The sequence below is a fragment of the Salvia miltiorrhiza genome, chromosome 1, assembly GCF_028751815.1.
Source record: "Salvia miltiorrhiza cultivar Shanhuang (shh) chromosome 1, IMPLAD_Smil_shh, whole genome shotgun sequence".
NCBI lineage: Eukaryota > Viridiplantae > Streptophyta > Magnoliopsida > Lamiales > Lamiaceae > Salvia > Salvia miltiorrhiza.
Genome location: NC_080387.1, coordinates 8,698,380 through 8,725,919, shown reverse-complemented (window position 1 = coordinate 8,725,919; position 27,540 = coordinate 8,698,380). Strand labels below are relative to the sequence as shown.

Below are 27,540 nucleotides of genomic sequence, written 5' to 3'. Positions count from 1 at the left end.
ACGGCGGCCGCCGTGCCCAAACTGCGAAGGGGGCACACGGCGCCGCCGTGTCACGGCGCCGCCGCCTCTGTGCAGATCCGACAGCATCTTTTTTTAGTTTAAAACCCCTTTCTAGGGTTTTACTTTATCATACTCGTCTCCAGCAGCCTCCATAGGCGATTTTCACCTCTTTCTTAAGGTTTTTAGAGTTTCACAACACTTACTTTCGATCTTGGATTCATTGGATTGCTTTGGATGTCAATTAACATTTCATCCGATTGGATTTCCTTGGATTGCTACGTTTTGTAAGAACTCCTTTGATTCTCTTTGTTTTATGAATCCTTTGGTTATTTGAGTTTTTGTTTCTTGTCTTTGATGAATATGATGATTGAAGATCATTGTTGTTGATGCTATATTTTCTTGGTTATATGAATCTTTTGGTTAATTAAGTTTTGTGTTTTATGCTTTGATGAATGTGATGATTGGAGATTATTATTGTTGAGTTTAGATAATCTTGATTATATGAATTCTTTGGTTAATTGAATCCTTGTTTTATACTTTTGATGGATGTAAGGATTAGAGATGATTGTTGTTGAGTTTAGATAATCTACGTGATTCGTAGTTCGTTGCTATTGCTTACGTTTTTCCCTTCTTGTTGGTGAAAGTTTAGAGATTTCTTTTTATGGAGATTAAGATTTTCTTTGCATTCGAATCTTATGCTTGATTTAGTTTCTTGCCTAGGTAGTTATTAATCTTTGATGTTTACAAGTTTATGATCGTTTGGTTTAGTGTTGGAGTTGGAAACTCTTGTTGATTTCGTTAATGTTCAAATACCATGTTCTAGTTAGTTCGTCGTTGAGTTTCTTGCGGAATTCTCTTGGATTGTGTGTGTTTGCTTAACATTCATTTGATTAAATGTTAATATGTTATTTCGCCTAGATAATCGTTGTTTATGGTGTTGAATTGATGATTGCTTTCTAGATTGCTAGTTTAGAACCTTAGCTTTGTTTTCCTTCTTGCGTTCTTATTGGCTTCCTATCTTTTGCCTAGTTAACTTTATATGCTTTAATTTAATTACGCATTAGTTAATCGGAGAGAAAGTGTCAGACCCAATTACCCGATTAGAGTGTTTAGATTTCTTTTAAGTTTCTTGTGAGCAATACGATTAGAGCCCTGCTAAGTCTTCCTTGTGAGACGACTTGAGTCACCTTACCACCCTAGGACGACCTCGTATAAATTCGAGTCCATCCGTTAGTGTTGGAGTTGGAAACTCTTGTTGATTTCGTTAATGTTCAAATACCATGTTCTAGTTAGTTCGTCGTTGAGTTTCTTGCGGAATTCTCTTGGATTGTGTGTGTTTGCTTAACATTCATTTGATTAAATGTTAATATGTTATTTCGCCTAGATAATCGTTGTTTATGGTGTTGAATTGATGATTGCTTTCTAGATTGCTAGTTTAGAACCTTAGCTTTGTTTTCCTTCTTGCGTTCTTATTGGCTTCCTATCTTTTGCCTAGTTAACTTTATATGCTTTAATTTAATTACGCATTAGTTAATCGGAGAGAAAGTGTCAGACCCAATTACCCGATTAGAGTGTTTAGATTTCTTTTAAGTTTCTTGTGAGCAATACGATTAGAGCCCTGCTAAGTCTTCCTTGTGAGACGACTTGAGTCACCTTACCACCCTAGGACGACCTCGTATAAATTCGAGTCCATCCGTTAGGTGTTTTTGGATGAGTCAATCCCCTGCGTGTCGTAGGCCTCTTATACGAATATATGCATGAAATGATTTTAACTGTTAATTTCAGTTTTATGAAATGCCCAAACGATAAATGACTCTTATGAAATGAAAATGAAATGTTTATGAAATGAAATGAAATGTTTACGAAATGATTGACTGCCAAAAATGTTTATGTTTTTATATGTATCCTATCTGTGTTGGTTCGCCAACTTTAAAGGAAATCCAATTGGGATCCTATGCTAGACAAAGGTCGCTAGCTAGGGTTAACGTGTACACTCATGGAGACCGCGAGTCGCTTGCGACCGGTCTTGGCGTCCGTGGTAAGGAGGCCTCCTTCCCGGCGCGTGACAGAAAGGAACAGATATGGATCATATGAGGGAAAATGGGTCGGCCGGCCAATCTTATGAAAATGAAAGAAATATTTTAGTAAGCGCAGGTCTTTCAAGAAAACCCCTGTGTGTTACTGTTATGGCAGTTCAATTTATATATATGTATGCATGATTGTATTTTCGGCTATGCCACTGAGTATCTTTATACTCAGCCCTGCATGTATTTCTAAATGTGCAGGTTGAGCACGCGATGGAATGGATTGGTGTTGAGCGGATTTCCCTTTTGATGGTTATGTAATGAAACCTTGAGTATGCATCTCCATATGTATAACTCACACGTTTTTCCGCTGCAAACACTCTGAAATTATTATCGTATTGTGGAACTTATTACTCTTTCATTTTGATTAACTTTCATTTGGGGTCTAGTCGCTATGGCAGGCTCGTTTGTAAATTACCCAAGCGGTTATATATATATATATCACTAGTTTATTGTTATTAATGTTGGTTACTTAACAAATCCCCTTTAATTTTCGTTTCTTATTGTTCACCCCAAGTCTTAACCCCGGTTAACCCGTCACTGGGATAGGGGGCTGTGACATTCCAGCATGAAACTCAGGCAGCGTTGAGTAGTATAGGCACACAAATCACGCAGTTAGCCACTCAGGTGAACAAGCTGCAGGCGAATCAAGGTCGACTTCCTTCTGTCACGGAGATGAATCCCAAGGAAAATGCAAGTGCTGTAACTACAAGAAGTGGGAGAATTCTAATTGAGCCACAACTTAAGCAGCAGAATAAAGAAGAAAAGTCCGATGAAGCTAAGAACGATGCAATTAGTGAGGAGTCACCAGAATCCACCGGGCCTAGTTCTTCTAAGGTAAGTGGAAAACCTAAGGTCTCAATTCCTCAATCACTGATTGCACCACCTTTTCCTTCTAGGTTGGCTCAAAACAAGAGAATTGAAGAGGGGAAGGATATTCTGGAAATTTTCAAGAAGGTAGAAATAAACTTGCCCTTGCTTGATGCAATTAAGCAAGTTCCCAGGTACGCAATTTTTTTAAAAGAGTTATGCTCTAAGAAAATGAAGTTTGGGAATGATGCGAGAATTCGAGTGAGTGAGAATGTTTCTGCTGTTCTTCAAAGAAAATTATCCCAAAAGTGTCGAGATCCTGGTATGTTCACCATTCCATTCATTATAGGTAATAAGACTATTGAGAGAGCCATGTTAGATTTAGGAGCGTCCATAAATGTCATGCATTATTCTATGTATAAGGATTTGCAATTAGGACCATTGAAAGACACTCGTGTTATCATTCAGTTAGCTGATAGGTCTACTGCATATCCAGAAGGTGTTGTTGAGGATGTCCTTGTCAAGGTCAATGACTTGATTTTTCCTGTGGATTTTTATATTGTTGATATGGATGATTCTACCTCTGCTAAGCAATCTTTGATTCTTTTAGGGAGACCATTCATGAAAACTGCTAAGGCTAAAATTGATGTGGATAGTGGAATGCTTAGCCTTGAATTTGATGGAGATGTTGTCACATTTAATATTTTTGAGGCTATGAAGCATGTTGAGGATCTTGAATCTGTGCTCATGATTGATGTTATTGACCCTTTGGTTGAGGAATTTGTTGAGAATTTCAGGGAGGATGAGCTTGAGCAGGTTATTTTCAGTTCCCTTACTGAAGAGGTCACCAAAACAGAGGAAAATAAAGCCATTAAAGAGATTATCATGCAGCTGTACTCAACGGAGGAAATTCCAGTTCGGCACCTGTCGAGCAGGATGCCCATACCGACCAGCACAGAACCGATTTTGCCCTCTGTTGTGAAGCCACCGAAGCTGGACTTGTAGGTACTGCCCCAGCATCTGAAATATGTGTTTTTGGGAGAGAATGACATGTTGCCAGTCATCATCAGCAATGAACTCAGTGCAAAACAAGAGGTAAGGTTGGTAAGTCTTCTTAAGATGCATAAATCTACCATTGGATGGACTATAGCCGATATCAAAGGTATTAGTCCCTCTACTTGCATGCATAGAATCTTACTTGAGCCTAATAGTAAGCCGTCTAGGGATCCTCAAAGAAAATTGAACCCTGTCATGAAAGAAGTTGTGCTTAAAGAAATTCTTAAATTGCTTGATTTAGGGATTATTTATCCGATTTCTGATAGTGCACGGGTCAGTCCTGTTCATGTGGTTCCTAAGAAGTCTGGTTTTCAATTGGTCAAGAATGAGAACAATGAGTTGATTCCCATGGCTTCAAACTGGTTGGCGTATGTGCATTGATTTTATGAAGTTGAATGATGCCACTAGGAAGGATCATTTTCCATTACCTTTCATTGATGAGATGCTTGAGCGATTGGCTGGTAAGGAATTCTTTTGTTTTTTTGATGGCTACTCTGGATATTTTCAAATTTTTGTAGCTCAGGAAGATCAAGAGAAAACCACTTTTACTTGTCCTTTTGGCACTTTTGCATGGCGTCGTATGCCATTTGGATTATGTAACGCTCCTGGTACTTTTCAGCGTTGTATGATGAGCATATTTTCTGACATGATTGAGAGTTGCATTGAAATTTTCATGGATGATTTTACTGTGCATGGAGACTCTTTTGACCATTGCTTGACTAATCTTGAGCAAGTTCTGCAGAGATGTGTTGACACTAATTTGGTGTTAAACTTTGAGAAATGTCATTTTATGGTGAGAGAGGGAATTGTTCTTGGGCATGTGATTTCTGCAAGAGGAGTAGAAGTTGATAGGGCGAAAATTGATTTGATTGTTAAGTTACCTTATCATTCTAATGTGAAAGAGATTCGTGCTTTCTTAGGCCATGCAGGTTTTTATAGGCGTTTCATAAAAGACTTCGCAAAGACTGCTCAACCTCTCACTAGGTTGCTTCATCAAGATGTGTCTTTTGTGTTCGATGACAAGTGCAAGGAGGCCTTTGATTTGTTGAAGAGTATACTCACTTCTGCCCCCATCATTCAACCACCAATTTGGGGAGAGCCTTTTGAGATCATGTGTGATGCAAGCGACTTTGCCGTTAGGGCAAAAAGTTGGGAAAGAGAGCCATGTGATTTACTGCTTCAAAAACTCTCAACCCGGCTCAATGCAATTACACAACCACGAAAAAGGAGCTTTTAGCCATCGTTTTTGCATGTGAAAAATTTAGATCTTATTTGATTGGCTTTAAAGTTGTTGTTTATTCTGACCATGCAGCTCTTAAGTATTTGCTCTCTAAAAAAGAATCTAAACCTCGCTTGATCCGTTGGATTCTTCTTTTGCAGGAATTTGACTTGGAGATTAAAGATAAAAAGGGAGCCGAGAACTTGGTAGCTGACCATTTGAGCAGACTGCAGACTGTGTCGGATGGTATGCCCATACCAGATGACTTTCCAGACGAACAACTGCTGCACATTGACGGTAACACTCATTGGTATGTTGATTTGGTTAATTTTCTAACTGCTGGAGTTTTTCCTAAGGGAATGGAGACAATCCGTAAGAATAAGTTGAGGAGCCAAGCAAAATACTTCATATGGGATGATCCTTATTTGTGGAAGACTTGTGCGAATCAAGTGATACGACGTTGTATCCCTGATGAGGAGATTCATTCTATTTTAATTTTTTGCCATGCTCATGCTTGTGGAGGTCACTTTGGTCCCAAAAGAACGGCACGTAAGATTCTTGATTGTGGTTTTTATTGGGAAACTATTTTTAAGGATTCTTACAATTTCTGTAAAAATTGTGACAAGTGCCAAAGAACAGGTAATATTTCTTCTCGCAATGAAATGCCTCAAGTCCCTATTTTGGTTTGTGAAATCTTTGACGTTTGGGGAATGGATTTTATGGGGCCGTTTCCTAGTTCTTTTGGAAATTCTTACATTCTTTTGGCTGTTGATTATGTTTCAAAGTGGGTGGAAGTGAAGGCCACCCGCACTAATGACTCTAAAGTTGTTGCAGGGTTCCCTAAGACTAATATTTTTAATAGATTTGGAGTGCCACGTGCCATCATTAGCGATCAAGGAACTCACTTTTGCAACCGCACTTTGGAAGCACTTTTTAAGAAATATGGAGTCCACCATCGAGTTGCCACGGCATATCATCCACAATCCAACGGTCAGGTTGAAGTCTCTAACCGAGAAATCAAGAGCATCCTTGAGAAAACAGTCAACCCGAGATGAAAGGATTGGAGTTTGAGACTGGACGATGCGGTATGGGCATACTGCACTGCATTCAAGTCACCGATTGGTATGTCTCCATACCGGCTGATTTTTGGGAAGCAATGTCATCTACCTGTTGAGATGGAGCATAAAGCCTTTTAGGCCGTGAAGGAATTCTGTTTAGATGAGAAAGTTGTTGGCAACGAGCATAAATTTCAACTGCAAGAATTAGAGGAGATTCGATTGGAGGCGTATGATCATGCAAGTCGTTACAAGGAACGAACCAAATTTTTACATGACAAATACATTCGAAGGAAATCCTTTGAAGTTGGGCATAAGGTTCTCTTGTTTAACGCACGCTTAAGGATTATGCCAGGAAAATTGAAATCTCGTTGGTTGGGCCCGTTTGAAGTTGCTGGTGTGAGTCCTCATGGAGCTGTGGAAATTCAAAGCCTCGAAACACAAAAGTGTTTTAAGGTTAATGGACAATTACTTAAGCCATATTATGCTGGAGTCGAGATGGAGTAGTTCAATGCGCTTAGCCTGACGTCCCCTACCATCGTCTAAGGATTTTGAACTTTTCTGTCCAGCCAAGGACGTTAAATAAAGGCGCTTATCGGGAGTCAACCCGATATTTCATGCCCTTGTTTTTTGTTTATTTTCATTTTTTCCCTAAAAAAAAAAAAGTCCCACTGAATTCGGTGTGTTTGGCTGTTTTCGCAGGTATGGGGACCATTCTGAAAGATATGTGAAGTTGGGGGCCGCATTCAAGTTACTTGAGAGTTGGGGGACTAATGTGCAAAATCTGGAATTAGGGTTTCATTTTGACTTCAGTCAAAATTTCCCCTCAATACCATTCCCTCCATTTCCACCGCTCCACCCCTTATCCCCGCCGCTCCGGCCAACCACCCCTCTTCCAGCCCAACACCTCCACGCCTAGAATCATCAACCACCACCTGCCGCCATTTCGACCACCGCGAACCACCATTCCCGTCGCCCTCCCTCGCCTCATTTTCAGACCATCACCGCTGCCAGTTTTCGTCAACAATGTCCCCTAAGAAGAGGCGGCCACCACCCCGTAAGCCCAGTGCAGCACTGAAATCACCGCGCAACACTCCAGAACGGCCGCTTCTTCACCGTTTTTTCGCTGTCAGTCGCCAAGCACACCGAGGATGAGCCCTCTGCCGGCGCCTCCACCCTTTCCGGCGCTAGCCCTACCATCCCAGCCGGAATCCACAGCAGCCACCAGCTGCCACCACCTCCAGTTTCGTACTACCAGTTCAGGGAAGTTCCTTACTTTTTGCTTTTCATTTTTGAAGCTTCTGTTTTCTTTTAGTTGTCTGCTGGTGTTTCCTTTTGGTCTGTCATACTCTCACACAATGAGGACATTGTGTTGTCCAAGTGTGGGGGGTGTCTTTGTTTTGTTTGTCCTTGTTTTGTTGCTCTGTTAGTTTTCGAGTCAGTTTCGAGTTCTTTGGCAATTTTTATGATGGATGATGTGAATAGTTGAGATTAAGATATTGAATTGGTATGATAGGCTGTTGCTCTTGTGATGGAATTGTGCATATGTTCGTAGGTATTCTTGTATGAGAAAAACGTGCAAATTTTGATCAAAATTACTTGAAGCCTACTAAATTGTGAGGATTGAGCCTTAATGAGCACACATGAATAGCTCTTATTGTTTCTTTGATGAGTGTTGATTCGAACTTTAATGCCGAATTTCCGGTTTGCCCTGTTGCCATAGTCAAGACTGCGTTTGAGAACTTAATGCATGAAAATGATTAAGGCATTTAGGAATAACCATTGTTTGGCCTGAACATATTATCCGAACCTTCACTATTCCCTTAGTGAGCCCGATTGTGCCTGAATTGCTCCCTTTTTGTTTGATTAAAACTCACATATATTGAGCCTAAGCCTGTTTTAGCCTGCTTTTGTCACTTGAAAACATGTGAATGCACTAGGTTATGACGAGATGAGAAATGAGTACTCCTATCATTTTAGTGTGCTGAGTGATGATTCATTGATTTATTGGGGATATATATTGTTGAAAAAGAAAAGAAAAGAAAGAAGAACAGAAAATAGAAAAAGAGAAAGAAAGAAAAGTGCAAAAGTGCAAAGAAAATAAAGGGCTTATTGTGTATACATTCATTCATTTTTATGCCCTATATGTATATGTTAGAGTTGAGCATACTTTTTGAGGATTTTGGATATCTTTGGGAGCTACTTTAGAACTTCATTGATGGAAAATCTGGTGTGTTTGCACGTTTTCAGTCACATCTTGAGCCCATTTGATCCCTTTTTTTCTTGTTTATCCCACCTATACGTACCCTAGCCCCATTACAACCAAATTGCAAGACCTTTTGATTTGTGCATTGGTTCCATATTTTGGTGGAGATAGTGACATAAGGGAAAACTAAGTTTGAAGGCATAAAGTTGTGAATTGTGTGAAACTATTCTGTCCATATTTTTCTTTTGAGAGAAATTGAGTGAACTTGGTGAGGCAGGATTGAATTTGCACAATTTTGACTTGAATGAAGAACATGGCATAATTTTCTGAGCAAGAGCATGGTTAGTGGTTTGTGGATGATTGTATCTTGATCAAGATTTTGAATATTATCTATCATATTGTTGCCAAAGCTTTGAGTTGCTGTTTTGAGTCTTCTTTTGTTCCTTCCCTGTCGTTTTGTTCTTTTTGGTGCTCGAGGGCGAGCAATGTCCAAGTGTGGGGGGATTTGATTGGGCGTATTTATACGCATTTATTTAGGGGATTTTAGTATGATTTCTTTGCTTAATTCGTGTTAAATATCATCTTTTGGATATGAATTTTGGTCTTAAATGAATTTTGATGATATTTGATAGGTTTTGAAGAAAAGACTTGATTTTGAGAAGTGGTTTGAAGTCTCAATTAAGTTGTGAAGGAAGAAACTATTGCAAGCTGAACAGAATTCACCTGGAATGGCCGAGCTGAATTATCGAGAAATAGAGTGGCAGCTGATTTTTGAATTAGTGGGCTAAGCTTCCATTAGTTCCCTGTTTAGGCCTTTGCGCCACTTTTCCCTATTCTTATTAGATTAAGGCTTTTTAATTAGTTAGGGCCTTAACGCCACTTAGGCCTTATTAGATTAGGACTTTTATTTTTTTTATTTGGGGTGACTTTATTTACCCCACTTTTGGTTTTCCTTAGGTAGATTAGGTTTATGAGTGTATACCTTATTTATATAAGGGATACAAAACATAACAGAAAAGATCATAACATATCAGCCGCACTTTTGAAGAACAACAACTACTTTGGACGCAATTTTGGAATTCAATTCAAGTTTTCTTTTTCTTCATTCTTTCGTAATTTATTTATTTATTTGTTTTGTTTAATTATTATGTTTTCTAACTAAATTCGTTTATTCCGGCAACGATTAGGGAAGCACTAGCAAAATTATTCTGTGAGATCTAATTGTTCTTATACTTTATTTTTATGCTTGCATCTGGGATTCTCCATGTTTAATGATATTAATTGTTTTAATCCATTAGATAGTTGCAAATATTTATTGGGTTAGAATTAATTATATAGCCAATTGAACTGGCCATCTGTAATTGTGGTTTAGGTTTGATTAGTGGTAAATTGACACATCATGGTCAAGGGAAAAGCAGTCTTAATTCAATAATCCTGCGTCAGAGTTTATTGGTTTTGAATCGGGTTTCTCTAGATATTAATGATGTCGGCTCATTAAACCTATATAGCGTCTCTTACGGTTGTCAATCGATTGGGGTAGTAATTAGTGAAGCGTCTTCCTAGTTACCGAATAATTAAGGAGAAATAAGATCACGTCAGAAGCGTCTTCGGTGGTTATAACTGGTTTGTTTGCATGATTTGAGGTTATTTTTGCATCCATGATCGGAATAATTAAGCTAGGGTGGACTTAATTGATTGCTGGAATCCTTTTATTAATTGTTGGAATTTTTATTCATCTTTTGGTTAATTGAAAAAATTGGTTTATTTGGATTTTATTTATTTAATTTTAAATTTAGTATTTTATCAATTTTAATCTCAAATTTCGTGGGTTACTTGCAGGCTTTAATTAGAGAAATTCTCGCCAGTCCCTTGGGAAACGATCTTGCTTACTGCTGTCTGCGCAGTGTGGTCATACCGGCTGACTGCCGAATATTTTTGATGTAAAACGACGCTCCAGTCATCTCTCTTGCATCAAAACTGCACCAATACCAACACCAGAAGCATCACATTCAATCTCAAAACATTTTGAAAAGTTAGGAAGAGATAATACCGGGGCGTGAGTCAATTTGTACTTCAACAACGCAAACGCCTCCTCTTGCGCCTTTCCCCACTTGAACTCCACATTCTTCTTGATGACTTCGGTTAACGATGCTGCAACACTGCTAAAATAAGGCACGAATCGCTGATAAAAGCTAGCTAGTCCATGAAAACTTCTAACTTCTCCAATGCTCTTAGGAGTCGGCCACTCTTGGATAGCTCGTATCTTCTCCTCATCAACCTGTACTCCCTGTGCACTAACAACAAAACTAAGAAACACAAACTTGTCCGTACAAAATGTGCACTTCTTAAGGTTAGCAAACAACTTTTCTTTCCTAAGCACATCCATAACATACCTCAAATGTTCAACATGCTCATCATGACTCTTGCTATATACTAGGATATCATCAAAATAGACCACAACACATTTGCCAATAAAAGCACGCAAAACATGATTCATAAGACCCATGAACATACTAGGTGCATTAGTCAATCCAAAAGGCATAATTAACCACTCATACAAACCAAGTTTTGTCTTAAAAGCAGTTTTCCATTCATCTCCTTCCTTAATCCTAATCTGATGGTATCCACTACGCAAATTAATCTTAGAAAACACGCAAGAACCATGCAACTCATCAAGCATATCATCTAAACGAGGAATAAGATGGCGATACTTTATCGTGATGTTATTGATGGCTCGGCAATCACAACACATCCTCATGGTTGAATCCTTCTTGGGTACGAGTAGAACAGGTACCGCACAAGGACTCAAACTCTCCCTCACGTGCCCTTTGGCCAATAAGTCGCCAATTTGCCTCTCCAACTCCTTTGTCTCCTCCAAATTAGTTCGGTAAGCTAGTCGGTTCGGTAGGGTAGCTCCGGGCACAAAGTTAATCTGATGCTCAATCCCTCGAATTGGTGGTAAACCAACAAGTGTATCTTCGGGAAAGACATCATCAAACTCCTGCAAAACAGAAAAGATAGAAGGGGTAGAGAAGAGAGATCGTTAGTAATGATCAAATTCTCCTTGAACCGCAACACAATGATCGGCCTCTCCTCCTTCACGGCCCACTTCAATTCACTAGCCCTTGGAAGAAAGGACTTATGAATCAACCAACCCATTCTATTTTTTCTCTACAGGCTGCTCCTTGGACTTTACCTTCTCCGCCTCCCTTCGCAATTGCACTTGATCCTCATAAACTTGTTTAGGGCTAAGAGGAACAAGTGACACCTTCTTCTACTTATACTCAAAGGAATATTTATTGGTGAAGCCATCATGAGTAACGCGTCGATCAAACTGCCACGGACGCCCCAACAATATGTGGCTCGCTTGCATGGGAATCACATCACATAACACCTCATCCTCATACTTCCCAATGCGAAAAAGAACCTTCACTTGTCTCGTAACCTTGATGACGCCGGTCTCATTCAGCCACTGCAAACGATACGGCTTAGGGTGCTTCACCTCGGTCAGCCCAAATCTTTCCACCATGGCTCTACTAGCCACATTCGTACAACTCCCTCCATCAATGATCACGCTGCACACCTTGCCTTGCACAAGACATCTCTTGTGAAAGAGGTTGTCCCGCTGCTCTCTCTCATCGAGTTGAGTTTGGACACTTAAAGCTCTCCGAGCTACAAAGAGTTGTCCAGCAGGTGCGAAAATCTCCTCAATCTCCTCCTCGTCGTCGGGATCCTCCAAAGCGGGCATCTCCGAATCAGTCTCCTCACCATCAGTCACAACTTCTCCGTCATCTCTCATGATCATAAGTCTCCTGTTCGGACACTCACTCATAATATGTCCGAATCCTTGACATTTGAAGCACTTCTTATCTCTATTGCGACCATCGGAAACTGCCGGGTTTGCCGAATTTAACCCTTCAGGTCAGGATCTAAAGAACGGCTTCTTCTCATCTCGTTGCGGCGTCTCCTTTTTTCATTGGTTCCCTTTTGACGAGGAACCACTAGAAGCTGGTTGGGATTGCCTCCAATTGGACTGATTCTGTCTATGATTGTTGGTGTTGTTGTTGCCCCTCCTCTTGAGTTGATTCTCGATCTTGATGGCCATGTGAACCATATCCTCCAACTCAACATAGTGCTGCAACTCCATCTTATCACGAATATCCCAATATTGCAAACCAACTAAAAATCTAGCCATGGTCGCCTCTCGCTCCTCCACAACATTGGCTCGAATCATGATAACCTTTATCTCCTTATAATACTCATCCACGTTCCTACTGCCTTGCTTCAAATTTTGCAACTTGTTGAAGAGCTCTCGGTAGTAATGATTAGGCACAAAACGCTTCCTCATCACAACCTTAATCTCCGGCCAAGTCTGAATAGGTGGTTCTCAGTTTCTCCTCCTACTCGTCACCATATGATCCCACCAAACAAGTGCATAATCGGAGAACTCTATCGCGGCCAGCTTCACTTTATTGAGCTCTGAATAGTTATGACAATCAAACATAAGCTCCACCTTCTTCTCCCATTCAAGATACAACTCTGGATCGTTTTTCCCTTGGAAAGAGGGAATGTTCGTCTTGATGTTGGCCAGATTGTTATCTTGATAATTCTGTCCACCATCTCTACGCCAGTGCCCATCGTCTTCTTCTTCATACTCGGAATCCTCTACATACTCCTTATGATGGTGAGTATGTTGAAGCGGCTGGCGAACTCCTATACCACCACATCCTCCTCGATCACCACGTCCTCCTCGACCACCACGTCCTCCTCGATCATCACGTCCACCTCGAGCGAAAGTGGACTGAGACTGCTCGATCTGGTCGATTCTTTCATGCACTGTCTTCAATTCTGATCTCAGAAGCTTTCCCAATTCCGACTTATGTGCCTCCATCATGAATTTCGTCTTTGGATCAACAACAGGTTGATCATCCTCCTTGTTAGAACCTTGTTCATCTCTTTTAGACATATTGACACAGAAACAAGAAACGGTTAGTAAAACAAAGGACCTCACCACTTCACCAGCACTCATGTATATCACTCAACAATGAATCACTCAGCGCTCGTGTATCACACAAACTACGGCTTTTACCATCTAATAGTCTCACTAGTCTTGCCTTTTTCCACTCAAGTTCTCTCTCAAGGAAATCAAATTTCCTCAATCTACCTGATTTATGCCTAATTGTTCTTATTTTTGGTGGTTTGTTTGTGCTATTCTGAGCTTATTTGTTCTGGAATCTGGTACGTTTATGAGTCTGTTGATGTTTTGCAGGAGATTCTGATAAAATAGGAGAAATAATGCTATGTTGGAGATATGGATCAGATATCGCTTATTTGGGCTCAAAGTGGTGCCCAACGCTGATAATCACTCGCCAGCGCTGACAAGGCTGCAGCACTGGCAATCCGTCACCAGAGCTGACAACACTCCCCAGAGCGGTCAAGGCAGCCAGAGCTGACTAAAACTTGCCAGACCTGCTGAACTCCAGAGCTGACTAATTCTCCAAAGCTGCCTATGTCTTCAGAGCTCACCTTATCCAGAGCTGACAATCCGTAGCCAGAGCTAGCAATCACGTGTCCAGAGCTGGAAATCATGCGCAAGGCCGCCAGCACTGCTCCAGAGCTGGCAATCACTCTCCAGCGCTGCCATGACTTGCCGAGCACTTTTTCCCAACCTGCACTCTCCTGTGCGCGCACGACTCTATCTTTTAAGCCTAGATTTGATGGGCCCTCTTGATTGACTTTATGGTTGATGAAAGGCAGTCTATAAAAAGGGCTTAACTACGCTTAATTAGAATCATCTTCAGCCTCCGGCACCCAAAACCGTTTAGGGTTTTTCTAGCTTCCAAAGTTCTTTGAGTTTTACGAGATTTTGTTCTAGTTAGCTTTCAATTTTCGTTTTGCTTTACTTTTCCATTTCGAAGTTGTGATCAGTGACAGTGATTCGATTCTCGTGACGTTATTGGTATTTCTTATTTACGTTAATCTCTTTGAATCTGCATGCATTATGTTTCGCTTTCAATTTGTAATTTCGTTTCTGTCAAATTAGATTAGAAGTTTTATTTAAAGTTATTTAAATTCTTAGCGTAGTAGCTTTTAATTCTTAGTAGTCTTTACTTTATCGCTTTTAATTCTGCCTAGGGTTTAGTAGTTTATTTCTGCATAAGTATTTGTGTTTAGTTCTTTTATGCCTAGTTATTTATGAGTTTAGTTTTAAGTTCAGTTTTTAATTACAAGCATTAGTTTAATTATAATAATCAAACCTTAAAATTTATTGCTTTCGTTGTGATACAATTAGGAGCCCTGTTGAATCTTCCTTCAGAGATAACTTGGGTTAGCTTACACAATACAATAGATCTCGTACGATTGCGAGTCAATCTAGCATAGTGTTTAGGTTGAGTCACTACCACTTGAATTCAATCACCAACAATAACAAACGAAACCACCAAACTGACTCAACGAGAGCACTCAATGAAACGTCCCGCAAGGTACCACACCAACAAACTGACTCTATAGAACCCAATCAAAGATGAGACTCAAGAAAATGAAGATTGAAAAAAATTCAAAAAGTACTGCGCAGAAACAGGCTCAAAACGCTCTATACTACCCCAAGAATCTAGAAAACAAAACTGCACACACGAAAATTTTGGAAAAGTGCACACAGAAAAATTGCCCCAAAAGGCTCTACACGACCCAAGGAATAAAATGAACAAAGTTATATACCAGCGATTTTTGAAAATTTTTATACTCTTTTTTTTCAACCCTTACAGAACGTGAATTAAGAAAAAAAAAATTCAAGAACGAACGAAAATTTTGGATAATGGATATGTGGATGTATATGGGCGTGTATGGATGTGTATGGGTGTGTATGTTATGGCACTTTAACAGTCGAATGGAAACAACTCGTAGGGAAACAGTAAACACGACATATATATATGATATATATGAAACACAGAACACAGAAGATATATATGGAAACACGAAAACCCTAAAACAGATGTAATAGACGAAACCCTAACACGCAGAAACAGAATTCAGCAGACGAAATGAAACTGAATAGATAAAACCTGAAACTTCTACCCTGGATACGAAGACAGAACACGAAAACAATGAAAACAAAACCTGGATACGAAACGCGACTCTGGTGCCAAATGATATGATCCTTGATTGTCAGATCGATTGAACGCGAACGGAAGACTTGACACGAATTGAAACAAAATGGATGAAAGATCCTAAAACCTCTGATTCTAACCCACGGAATGATTTAGGCGAATTGAATTCCCTAAACCCCAACGTGACGTTGAAGCAGCAATTTGGGGATGTTGAATGACACCCGACGAGGGTTGGTTGAACTCGCCGTTACGTCGATAAATTGAATTCGTCTTGGAAAAATCAAGAAGAATTCGAAGCTCTCAAGAGAGAATAAAAACTCACAATTTGACTAAAAGTAGGCTGAATTTCGTTCAACATAAGAAAACCTATATATAGACAAAGACTAACCCTAATCTAAGAAGGAAACAACTTAACTAACAAGCAAAGAAGCCCTAATTTCAAAAATCAACTGGGCTGCCAAACAAGGCCCTTATTTTCGAAATACAAAGCTGAAAACTATGGGCTAAAAATCCGAAAATAAATAAAAACATAAGTCATCAAAACATATAAAGTTTTCAAGCTTCGGCCCACTCGCATGTAATGATATTAATTAAACTTGGGCCGACTCCACCATCTCCAATGGGTCTCTTCATCAACTCTTGAGCCCACACTTCTTGAACTAAGCTCATCAAGCTCTCCTTGAACTTCTTGGCTCGTGCTCTTGTAACAGGACCAACAGGAACATGCACCGGGTCTTGCACCAACGAACCTTGGGCTGCATCAGATACTGAATACTCTTCAGTAAGGAGTGTTGGGAACCTTGTGGAATATCCTAATCCTTATTTTGATGATGCCAAAATTCATAGGCCGTATTTGTAATAGACTAGAATTGTTTTGAACTCAAGTGTTAGAGTTCGGTTCTAGTTTAGCTTGCGGTATCGAACACTGAAGACTGAAGACTGAAGAACGAAGGACTGAAGACTGAAGACTGCAGATACCAACTGAAGTATCAGTTGAAGAATCAGTTAGGAACTGATTACTTAATGCGCGTAATGGACTGATACTAAAGTCAAGTATCAGTTGAACATTGCTCCTCGGACTGATCTTCCAACGTTCAGAGGAAGCCCCGTACTCACAAAGTACAGCCGCATTAAATGCAGAGATCTTAGGATCTTATCTCTGCAGAGGTCATTCCTATCTGGTGGTTACTTTTCAGAGACGTCACATCTCCTGTCCATCAATAGAGCCGTTTCCACCCAGACAAGGAACCACGAAGATTGAAGCCTCAGCCCAAATTCGAATTACTCTCCAACAGAAGAAATCTTGATGACGTTCTACGCCAACGGATCTATTCAAGAGTTCTCCTACAAATAGCGCTCGAGGATCACTTCAACCTTCACCGATTCAACGACATAAGCTGAAGCTCTGCCGAAATTACTACTCAGCCTAAAGCTTAACTTCCCCAAAGCTTGAATCGAAGAAGAGAATTCCAATGCCAAAATCAGTCACTGCTGATTACACATATTCTCTTAGACCTTAGGCAAACCTCTGTTTACCCAGAAGCCAAAGGTCAAACTTGCTTCAAAGAACTTTTTCTTTGTAGTATAGTTGGCACTCGTTTAAACCTCCCCCCAAAAGAGTGTTTGAGTGATTCGGAGTTCAGGAAGGTACTCTGACTCTGAGTGAGAAGTCTTAGCACGGGTTGTGCTGAGCAAGAGAAATCCGACGCGAGTGAAGCGTGGGTACTGAAGAAGGGTTTTCTTCAATGGTACGGTTGTGTGCACCCGGAAAGCACACGGTTTGGTTTGCAGTGCACCTATTAAGCACTTGCGAAGTGGATTGGTGGTCTGATCAACCGACCGTGGATGTAGGAAAGGGTTTTTCAGAACCACGTAAAAGTCTCTGTGTTGTTTACAGCTTTCAGTTTCATATTCTTACTTGTGTTATTTCAATTGATAAACTGAACACTGATTAACTGCAAAGAGAAACCTAAAGACAAACAACGTGCTCCACCGAGGCTATTGCGAAACTAAGTTTAATTTCCGCTGCGTATGATATCAGTCTGACTGATCTATCTTCTGATAGTCAGGAAGAGTGTTATCAACTCTGTTTTAGCAAACTCGACGGAAGCCCTTTCGTGCATCAGTTAAGTTCCAGCAACTTAACTGATAACTCCCTACTGAAGAGTTTTCAGTATCAGTCGTCAACCCTGTTTGGTGAAAACTGTTTTCAGTTGAACATGTGTCTTTGTTTGCGTGTAAAGTTTCGTTTAGATCTCTGTCTGAGATCCCTCTTCTTGAGGAGTTTTTAAAATAGCCCATAGGTGTATTTCCCGCCCCCTCATACACTTATTCGAGACCCTCAGGACCTAACAATTGGTATCAGAGCAGGTTGTTCGCAAGAACACTCTGTGTCTGATTAGGTTCTAATTGAACTAGATGATTTTTCTCAAAGGTCTCGAAAAAGTTCTCTCTTTCTTTTTGTGCTTGCTATCTGTTATATCTGTTGTTATCTGTTCTCTCTTTTTTGATGAAGACTAACCACAGCAGATTATCTTCTCTACCTATGTTTAGTATTGAAAAACACGACATATGGAAGTTTCAGCTTGAAAGCTTCCTCACCGCCCAACATTGCCGAATGTGGGAAGTCATCACCAGCGGACCAATCATCATCACCGAAACCGTCAAACGGATTCCTGTTGATCCACAACAAGATCCTTACAATGAGGTCCAGCCCAAGCAAAAGGCAGACTTCACCACCGAATAAAGGAAGCAAGATGAGCTTGACAACCTCGCCAAAAGCATCATCTCCGGCACCGTTCCCGACAAGCATGTCATGAAGATCATCAAGTGCGGAACTGCAAAGGAGATGTGGGACATTCTGGAAAGAATGTGCGTAGGTTCCGAGGAAATCAAGGAGAATAAGCTATCCATAGCTTGCCAGAAGTTCGACTCTTTCCTCATGCTCAAGAATGAATCTATCGAGGAAATGGAACTTAGATTGAATCAAATCTTGAATGAAGTTCAATCCATTTCTAAAGACAAATACACTCAACGGAAATCAACCTAAAGATTCTTCGAGCACTGCCACGAGGAGAATGGCAGATATACTCAGTCGCTCATCAGCATAAGCCAGGATTCAGTCAGCTCCCGACAAACAAGCTATTCTCCGATCTCATGGCAAATGAGTTCGACCTTCTAAGAAATCTTGGAATAAAAAAGGCTGGAGGATCAGACGAAGATGGTCCATCAACCTCAAGAGGAGCAGCACTGAAAGCCTCAACAAGAGAAGGCAAGAAGCAGATCAAGGAACCAACGAAACTCAACCCTGAGGACTTCTTCAGTCAATACGCTTTGTTGACTGAAAGATTCAACAAAATGGAGTCCAAGTTCCAGAAGTACAGAAGGTTCCACAAGCAGCACTACAAAGGAAAGGAAAGAGAAAACAACTCCAGACATTCCACAGATCGAAGCGGAGAAAGGAAGTCAGCCGCTTACGACATCAAAGACATGGAATGCTTTGGATGTAGAAAGAAAGGGCACTTTCAAAATGAATGCCCTGATCTGACTCAAGCTGAGCGCAGAGAGCTGAAAGCCAAGAAAGATCGCAACTTTTTGAAGAAGAAAGCGATGGTTGCTGACGATGCTGACTCTTCCAAAGACACATCAGAATCATCCGACTTCGACAGTTCCAGCTCAGACGATGAGAGCCAAGCCCTGATGGCCAATGAATCTGAAAGCGTGGCTGACAACAGCTACGACAATGGAACGAATGGCTCAGAGGTAATCTCTCATTCTAAAACTCCTTATACTGATAACTTCCTGATGCTTTCAGGAGACCACTCAGAATCTGGAGAAAGCTCATCCGATGAAACTGACGAGTTTGACCAACTCATGACTGATCACTGTCAGTTGAGAAAAATGTTCGAAGATCTCCTCAAGCAGAATCAGAAAATGGACAAGGAGATCAATGATGAACGAGCTAGAAATCAAGCAATCATCTACTTTCCGGATGAAACTTGTCTTGATCAGCTAATCATGGAGAACAGTCGACTGGAAGAAAAGCTTAGAATCTCCAACTCAGAATGTGATAGAGCATCTCATGAGATCAAGAGGTTAAATCACAAGCTGGAAAAAACAGTCAAGAACTGCATGATGCAGTCTCCCATGATGAGCAACTTCCCATCAATAGGTCTTGTTAAAAGCATTGGAGGAAAGGTTGCAGCTGACAAAGGAAAGAAGATCATGATCGCTTCAAAGGACGATACTTCTGAAGTCACAACATCAGAAGAATCAAGAGATCATGATATGGATGAAGTTCGCAAACGCAAACTGATGGCTAGATCAAATGTTCCACCTCCACGGAGCTACAAACGAGCAAAGAAGGCCCCCAACCAGATCACTCTACTGAGAAGACTGGAAAGCATATTTCAGTCAAAGATCGGGGAAGGAACATCAGGAATCAAGAAGAATCTTCCTCACCAGTCCAGGGGGAAGAAAGGCCACATCAGTCAGAGACTGACATCAGTTCAGTTTCAGAAGGAACAACATCCATGGAGACAAAACAATGATGAGTCCAGTCGAGCCAAGCGACATCCACGACGACAAGCAACTGGACATCAAATGACTCATGTCACACGACATCAGTCAAGTCTCCACCAGTCTGCAAAGACTCGAGTATCTCAAGGAAGATACTTCGCCGAGCAAAGAAGACCTCAACCACTCATCAGACAGAACTACAACAAGAGTGAGGCCTTCAAAGGAAACTCTCAACAGAAGAATGCTCGTGTGCCAACTGAAGTGCCAACAACGTCAATCAGACGATCAACAAAGCGCAAGAGATCAGCCAGACCAATTCTGAAACAGATATGGGTTCCAAAGGGAACTCGAGCTAACATCGAAGGACCCAAATCTTGATTGGGTGCCTGAAGCAACTCTTCCTTGCAGGTCAATGTCAGGAAACATAAAAAGAATGAAGAAGTTAAAGCTTCAATCAGAACATGGTATCTGGATAGTGGCTGCTCGAAGCACATGACAGGCTACAAAGAATATCTATCTCAGTATGTTGAGAAAGCTGGATCCAAAGTTGCATTCGGAGACAACTCAATCGGAGAAACAAAAGGCTACGGTGTGCTCAACATGGGTAACGCCAGTATCAGTAACGTTAGCTTTGTTTCTGGTCTTAAACATAATCTGTTGTCTGTGAGTCAATTTTGTGACAGCGGTTTCACAGTGAAGATCAAGAAGGATGAATTCACTGTTAGAAACAATAAAAAGAAGGTGGTTCTGCAAGGATTCAGACAAAGGAGTCTCTACGTCGTTTCATGGGAAGACAGCCCACCAGAAACATGCCTCATCAGCAAAAGCAGCTCGGAGCTCAACTGGCTGTGGCACAAGAAACTCAACCATCTCAACTTCAAGACGATCAACAAGCTTGCTAAACATCAACTGGTAGAAGGTCTGCCTTCTATTGTGTTCCAGAAGAAGCAAGAATGTGAAGCATGTCAAAGAGGAAAGCAGACACGGATGTCATTCAAGTCAAAGTCAGGACACTCCTCTAGAAGAATTCTTCAACTACTTCACATCGATCTGTTTGGTCCTATCTCTCTAAGAAGCTACAATGGTAGGAACTATACCTTAGTTGTTTGTGGATGATTATTCACGATACACTTGGGTTATATTTCTCTTCAAGAAGAATGAGACACTGGAGGAACTGCCAAAGCTGTTGAGAAAACTGAGCGTTGAAAAGGAAGTCAACATCATCAGCATCAGATCAAATCGTGGGACTGAGTTCCTCAATACTGTCATTCGTGAGTATTGTGATGAACAAGGAATCAGTCATCAAACTTCTGCAACAAGAACTCCACAGCAGAACGGAGTTGTAGAAAGAAGAAACCGGTCTTTGAAGGAAGCAGCAAGGATGATGCTAGCCGAATCAAAACTCCCCTTGAAGTTTTGGGCCGAAGCAGTCAACAACGCATGCTACACGCATAATCGCTCCTTCCTCACTCAGAGACATGGAAAAACTCCATACGAGCTATGGAAGAACAAAAAGCCATCAATTGCCTACTTTCATGCTTTCGGTTCTAAGTGTTTCATCCACAACACTGAAAAGAAGAGGTTAAACACTTTTGATAGCAAGGCTGATCCAGGAGTCTTACTTGGATACTCTGGAACAGAACGTTCAAGCAAAGCCTATCAAGTGTTTAATTCTCAAACTCTTTGTGTTGAAGAAACACCTCATGTGGTCTTTGATGAGTCTACAGATGATTTCAGGGAACAGGAAACTGAAAAGTGTGTCCAGAACACTGAAGGTTCCAAAGCTGAAATCCACAACACCGAGCCCTCTACTGTCTTGGTGTGGGGACCAGACAAAGATGAAGATACTGAGAAGCTTCAGTATCAAAAGATCAGCCAAAGGTCTGAAGTTCAGACTGGAGCCAATGCAGATGGCATCAGTCAAGGGGGAACTCCAGTTGCTAAAGATCGAGTTGAACGTGCAGAAGCAGCTCCAGCTCAACTCTCCCCTGCTCCAGAAGGTGCTCAACACTTCAGAACCATTCTGACCGAAGAAGCCCCACCATCTCCAGAAGAGATCAAGAAGTATCGAAGATGGTTTGAACTCCACTCAAAGGAGAACATCATTGGAGAACCATCAGATGGCGTCAAGACTCGGAGATCAATGTGCAACCTCGTCTTTGACATCAATCAGAACTGCATCAACGAAGATAAGATTTTCAGCTGTTTCTTATCATCTACAGAGCCCAATGATGTTGAAGAAGCTCTGAAGTCTACTCAATGGGTCATCGCAATGCAAGAAGAACTCAATGAATTCAACCAGAATTCAGTTTGGGAGCTTGTGGATCGACCAGACGATGCAAAGGTGATTAGTTTGAAATGGATTTTCAAAAATAAGAAAGACGAAGAAGGAAACGTTGTGAGAAACAAAGCAAGGCTTGTAGCAAAATGATACAGTCAAGAAGAAGGAATCGACTACGACGAGACGTTCGCTCCAGTTGCCAGATTGGAAGCAGTCAGACTCTTCTTAGCCTTCGCAGCTCACAAAGGTTTCATGGTACACCAAATGGATGTCAAGTGTGCATTTCTCAATGGAGTGCTCACAGATGAAGTCTATGTGGAACAACCTCCAGGCTTTGAGGTTGCAGGACCAGAAAATGTGTACAAGCTGAAGAAAGCGCTCTATGGATTGAAGCAAGCACCAAGAGCGTGGTATGATACTCTCTCGGAGTATCTTATTGAACAAGGTTTCAAGAAAGGATCTGTGGACAGAACTCTGTTCACTCTCAAAGAAGGAGAAGATCTCTTGCTTGTTCAGATTTATGTCGATGACATAATTTTCGGATCCAAATCCGAACGCATGTGCAAGAAGTTCGCTGACATCATGACCAACAAGTTCCAAATGTCCATGATGGGATAAATGAATTTCTTTCTCAAAATACTGATCAACGAAGGAATACTGATCAGTCAAGCAGACCAGACCAACGAAAAAATACTGATCAGTCAGTCCAAGTATGCCAAGGATCTGATAGCCAAGTTCGGTATTCAGCACATGAAATCAGTCAAGATCCCAATGAACACAAACTGGAAAGTCGATCCAGGTTCAGAAGGAAAATATGTCTCTTCGACGAAGTACAGAGAAATCATTGGATCTTTGCTGTATTTGACTGCGAGCAGACCAGACATCTCATTTGCAGTCGGGGTATGTGTAACATATCAATCAGATCCAAATGAAGCTCGTTTGGATGCAGCAAAGCGTATACTTCGATATCTCAAAGGCACACCCAATTTAGGATTGTGGTATCCAGCAGACGACGACATCAAGCTCACCGGATACTCAGACTCAGACTTCGGTAGATGCAAGCTTGATCGCAAATCAACCTCCGGAACGTGTCAATTCCTAGGCAACAAGCTCATCTCATGGTTTTCAAAGAAGCAGACTTCAGTCGCCACCTCCACAACTGAAGCTGAATATGTTGCTGCCGGAAGCTGCTGCTCACAACTCCTGTGGTTAGTCCAACAGTTGAAGGACTATGGGATCGACGAAAAAAAAGTCCCAATCTATTGCGACAGCTCCAGTGCTATTGCAATCTCCCATAATCCAGTTCATTACACCAGAGTCAAGCATATTGCTATTCGACATCACTTCATCCGTGATCATGTCGAAAAGAAGAATATCTCTGTGGAATGGATTTCCACTGCTGTTCAGAGAGCGGACCTGCTGACCAAGGCTCTTCCAGAAGAGAGGTTCAATGATCTGTGCGGAAAGATCGGCCTCATCAACCCTGAAGAGTGATGCTGTGTTTGAAGACTTTCTCAAATAGTCATGATGACTGGTGGTCAACCAACTGCTGAGTCTACGATCGCCGATGTGGAAAGCGATGAAGTCAGAACGCTCATCTGAAGAAGAAGTTATCCTGATGATTCAACCAGGATCAAGTGGTATCGACTGACTACAATGTTCAGTCGATCTGTAAGTATTTTAAAGGCTTACTTTTTAAATCAGTTATTTCAGTTAAAAGTTTTGAGTTTTAGTTCAAAATCTTTCTCTAACTGATCAGTTTCTTTCAAAAACTTTAACTGATTGTTGGAAAATGGAATATCCGAGAAGGACAAGTGTTTTTTTTTAAAAAAAGGGAAAATCTGTTTTGATTAAACTTGTCCTGATCTTTTGCCAAAAATCTTTCCAACCCCTTTTGCGTCTGTGATAAAATTTCTTGAGAACCTCATTAACATGACAGAATGCAATGATGCCTCTCACCTTTTTGAAGTCTCAGTCCCCTGCAGTGACGGCGGACGTGAAAATTTCTTCAAAAACATTTTAGGCACAGTTTTCGAAAAACTTTTCATCTTCTTACATGGTACACATCTTACCTATTTATACCATGTTGTCTTCACTCTTTTTCTGCATCAACTAACAACTCTCCACAGCCTTCACTGTGAGAATATTTTCAAACCTTCAAAGTTGCAGAGAAATTTTGTTCCGACTAAAGGAGAAATCTATGACTGCAAAGTCATGGAGTGGGAGAATGACGCTCACATACTTGGTCTTCACCGGACCCTTCCACTGGATCTCAACGTCTCTCCGACGTCAAAGTTTGCTCTACCCTCACTTGTATCGAGCGAAGCGAGTGTCTTCCATTCTCATGCCCGGTGCATCGGTTTGAAGTACCTGTCTGAAATAGGACAGACTTCATCGACTTCTCCGAAAGGCCTGTCGCCTTTTGTGAAGCTTCAATGTGGAGTAACAACAATGAGCAGGAGCTCGTTGTCAACCGGCGCTACGTCAACAGTGGAACCCTCACAACTACCACTGAATTGACGTCCCCTCACCTCTCAAAACCTCTGCTTCTCTTCTTGTCTCCCTCATCATCTCACTCTTCTTCCTAACCTCCTTCTAAGCCTTCGCCTTCTGCATCCCCAATAACCTCAATATCTTCCTCATACGAACTTACCTTCGCATGCTCTTCGCTTCCTTCTTAGGTTCGTCCTTCATTTTTTATGTTGCCAAAAAGGGGGAAAGAAGAAAAAACCTTCTGAACCGAACTTAAGTTGGTTAAGCAACATGATCATCTGATTTCATCCGATGATCATGAGGAAGATTAGCCAAAAGGAAAAGACCTCAACTCAACGGAAGACAAGTGAGAGTGGAACAAGCTTAGAAACATGAAGACACGAAGACAGAAGATGAAGATCAAGAAGTTCAAGGCGCAGCCAAGTAGACTGCTGGAGTCCATGGGTTTCCCATGTTGTTTTTGTTTTTCTTTTTTTACTCCAATGTAAGTAAGTCTTGCTCTGTACCTCGACTGATGGCTTATCAGTCTTTTATTAATGAAAAGAACTTCTTTTTGATCTCAACCTGAAGACAATGACTCTTTGTCCAGGCTCTGATTATGTTTTTCTGTCTTCTCCTTGTTCTGTTTTAGAACTGTTTCGTTCTTAACTCTAAGTACAAGTTTTTAGGTTCTATTGTTAAGGGAGAACTGTTTTCACCCCAGTTTTAGAACTTGTACTGTGAGTTCAGTCTTTTTGTTGTCTAGAACGGCTGTGTGGTTTTGGCATCATCAAAAAGGGGGAAATTGTTGGAAACCTTGTGGAATATCCTAATCCTTGTTTTGATGATACCAAAATTCATAGGTCGTATTTGTAATAGACTAGAATTGTTTTGAACTCAAGTGTTAGAGTTCGGTTCTAGTTTAGCTTGCAGTATCGAAGACTGAAGACTGAAGACTGAAGAACGAAGGACTGAAGACTGAAGACTGCAGATACCAACTGAAGTATCAGTTGAAGAATCAGTTAGGAACTGATTACTTAATGCGCGCAATGGACTGATACTAAAGTCAAGTATCAGTTGAACATTCCTCCCCGGACTGATCTTCCAATGTTCAGAGGAAGCCACGTACTCACAAAGTACAGCCGCATTAAATGCAGAGACCTTAGGATCTTATCTCTGCAGAGGTCAGTCCTATCTGGTGGTTACTTTTCAGAGACGTCACATCTCCTGTCCATCAAGAGAGCCGTTTCCACCCAGACAAGGAACCTCGAAGATTGAAGCCTCAGCCCAAATTCGAATTGCTCTCCAACGGAAGAAACCTTGATGACGTTCTACGCCAATGGATCTATTCAAGAGTTCTCCTGCAAATAGCGCTCGAGGATCACTTCAACCTTCACCGATTCAACGACATAAGCTGAAGCTCTGCCGAAATTGCTACTCAGCCTAAAGCTTAACTTCCCCAAAAGCTTGAATCGAAGAAGAGAATTCCAAAGCTAAAATCAGTCACTGCTGATTACACATATTCTCTTAGACCTTAGGCAAACCTCTGTTTACCCAGAAGCCAAAGGTCAAACTTGCTTCAAAGAACTTGTTCTTTGTAGTATAGTTGGCACTCGTTCAAACCTCCCTCCAAAAGAGTGTTTGAGTGATTCGGAGTTCAGGAAGGTACTTTGACTCTGAGTGAGAAGTCTTAGCACGGGTTGTGCTGAGCAAGAGAAATTCGACGCGAGTGAAGTGTGGGTACTGAAGAAGGGTTTTCTTTAGTGGTACGGTTGTGTGCACCCGGCAAGCACACGGTTTGGTTTGCAGTGCACCTGTTAAGCACTTGCGGAGTGGATTGTTGGTCTGATCAACCGACCGTGGATGTAGGAAAGGGTTTTTCCGAACCACGTAAAAGTCTCTGTGTTGTTTACAGCTTTCAGTTTCATATTCTTACTTGTGTTATTTCAATTGATAAACTGAACACTGATTAACTGCAAAGAGAAACCTAAAGACCAACAACGTGCTCCACCAAGGCTATTGCGAAACTAAGTTTAATTTCCGCTGCGTATGATATCAATCTGACTGATCTATCTTCTGATAGTCAGGAAGAGTGTTATCAACTCTGTTTTAGCAAACTCGACTGAAGCCCTTATGTGCATCAGTTAAGTTCCAGCAACTTAACTTATAACTCTTTACTGAAGATTTTTCAGTATCAGTCGTCAACCCTGTTTGGTCAAAATTGTTTTCAGTTGAACAGGTGTCTTTGTTTGCATGTAAAGTTTCGTTTAGATCTCTGTCTGAGATCCCTCTTCTTGAGGAGTTTTTAAAATAGCCCATAGGTGTATTCCCCCCTCCCCCATACACCTATTCGAGACCCTCAGGACCTAACAAGGAGTTATCAGTTAAGTCTGAGATTTTAACTGAGACTTCTTGAATAGATTTGTTAGCTGCAATGGTCTTCAAGAATTCTTCCGTTAGAGAGTAATTTGAACTTGGGCTGAGGCTTCAATCTTCGAGGTTCCTTTGTTTGGTGAGAACGGCTACTTTGAGAGCGGGAGATATGACGTCTCTGAAAAGGTAACCCCCAAAAATGAAGGCTCTGTAGAGAAAGGACGATCCTCGAAATCTCTGCATTTAATGCGGCTGTACTTCTGGAGTGCGTGGCTTCCTTTAAACTTTAGAGGTTCAGTTCGAGGAAGAATGTCTAACTGATAGTTGACTTTAGTATCAATTAGCTAAGTCCACGTGGCT

At 41.1% G+C, this 27,540-nt stretch overlaps 2 protein-coding genes across 2 annotated transcripts; both read left to right on the top strand.

Annotated features, from left to right (window-relative positions):
• The first annotated feature begins 2,759 nt into the window (after nucleotides 1-2,759).
• On the top strand, nucleotides 2,760-3,899 carry LOC131015203 (uncharacterized). Its single transcript, XM_057943522.1, has one exon. The coding sequence runs from the start codon at nucleotides 2,760-2,762 to the stop codon at nucleotides 3,897-3,899; it is 1,140 nt and encodes a 379-aa protein (XP_057799505.1).
• A 114-nt stretch (nucleotides 3,900-4,013) lies between these two features.
• LOC131015119 (uncharacterized) lies at nucleotides 4,014-6,731 on the top strand. The gene is made up of 6 exons (XM_057943407.1): nucleotides 4,014-4,312; nucleotides 4,359-4,411; nucleotides 4,469-5,085; nucleotides 5,331-5,618; nucleotides 5,763-6,164; nucleotides 6,366-6,731. Exons 1-6 carry the CDS (start codon nucleotides 4,014-4,016, stop codon nucleotides 6,729-6,731), a joined length of 2,025 nt encoding a protein of 674 aa, XP_057799390.1.
• The last annotated feature ends 20,809 nt before the right edge of the window (nucleotides 6,732-27,540 follow it).

Coding starts and splice junctions, on each gene's coding strand:
- LOC131015203 (XM_057943522.1), top strand. CDS start 2,760: ATGAATCCCAAGGAAAATGCAAGTGCTGTAACTACAAGAAGTGGGAGA.
- LOC131015119 (XM_057943407.1), top strand. CDS start 4,014: ATGCATAAATCTACCATTGGATGGACTATAGCCGATATCAAAGGTATT. Junction 4,412..4,468: donor GATGCTTGAGCGATTGGCTG/GTAAGGAATTCT, acceptor AAATTTTTGTAG/CTCAGGAAGATCAAGAGAAA. Junction 6,165..6,365: donor ATCCACAATCCAACGGTCAG/GTTGAAGTCTCT, acceptor AAAGCCTTTTAG/GCCGTGAAGGAATTCTGTTT.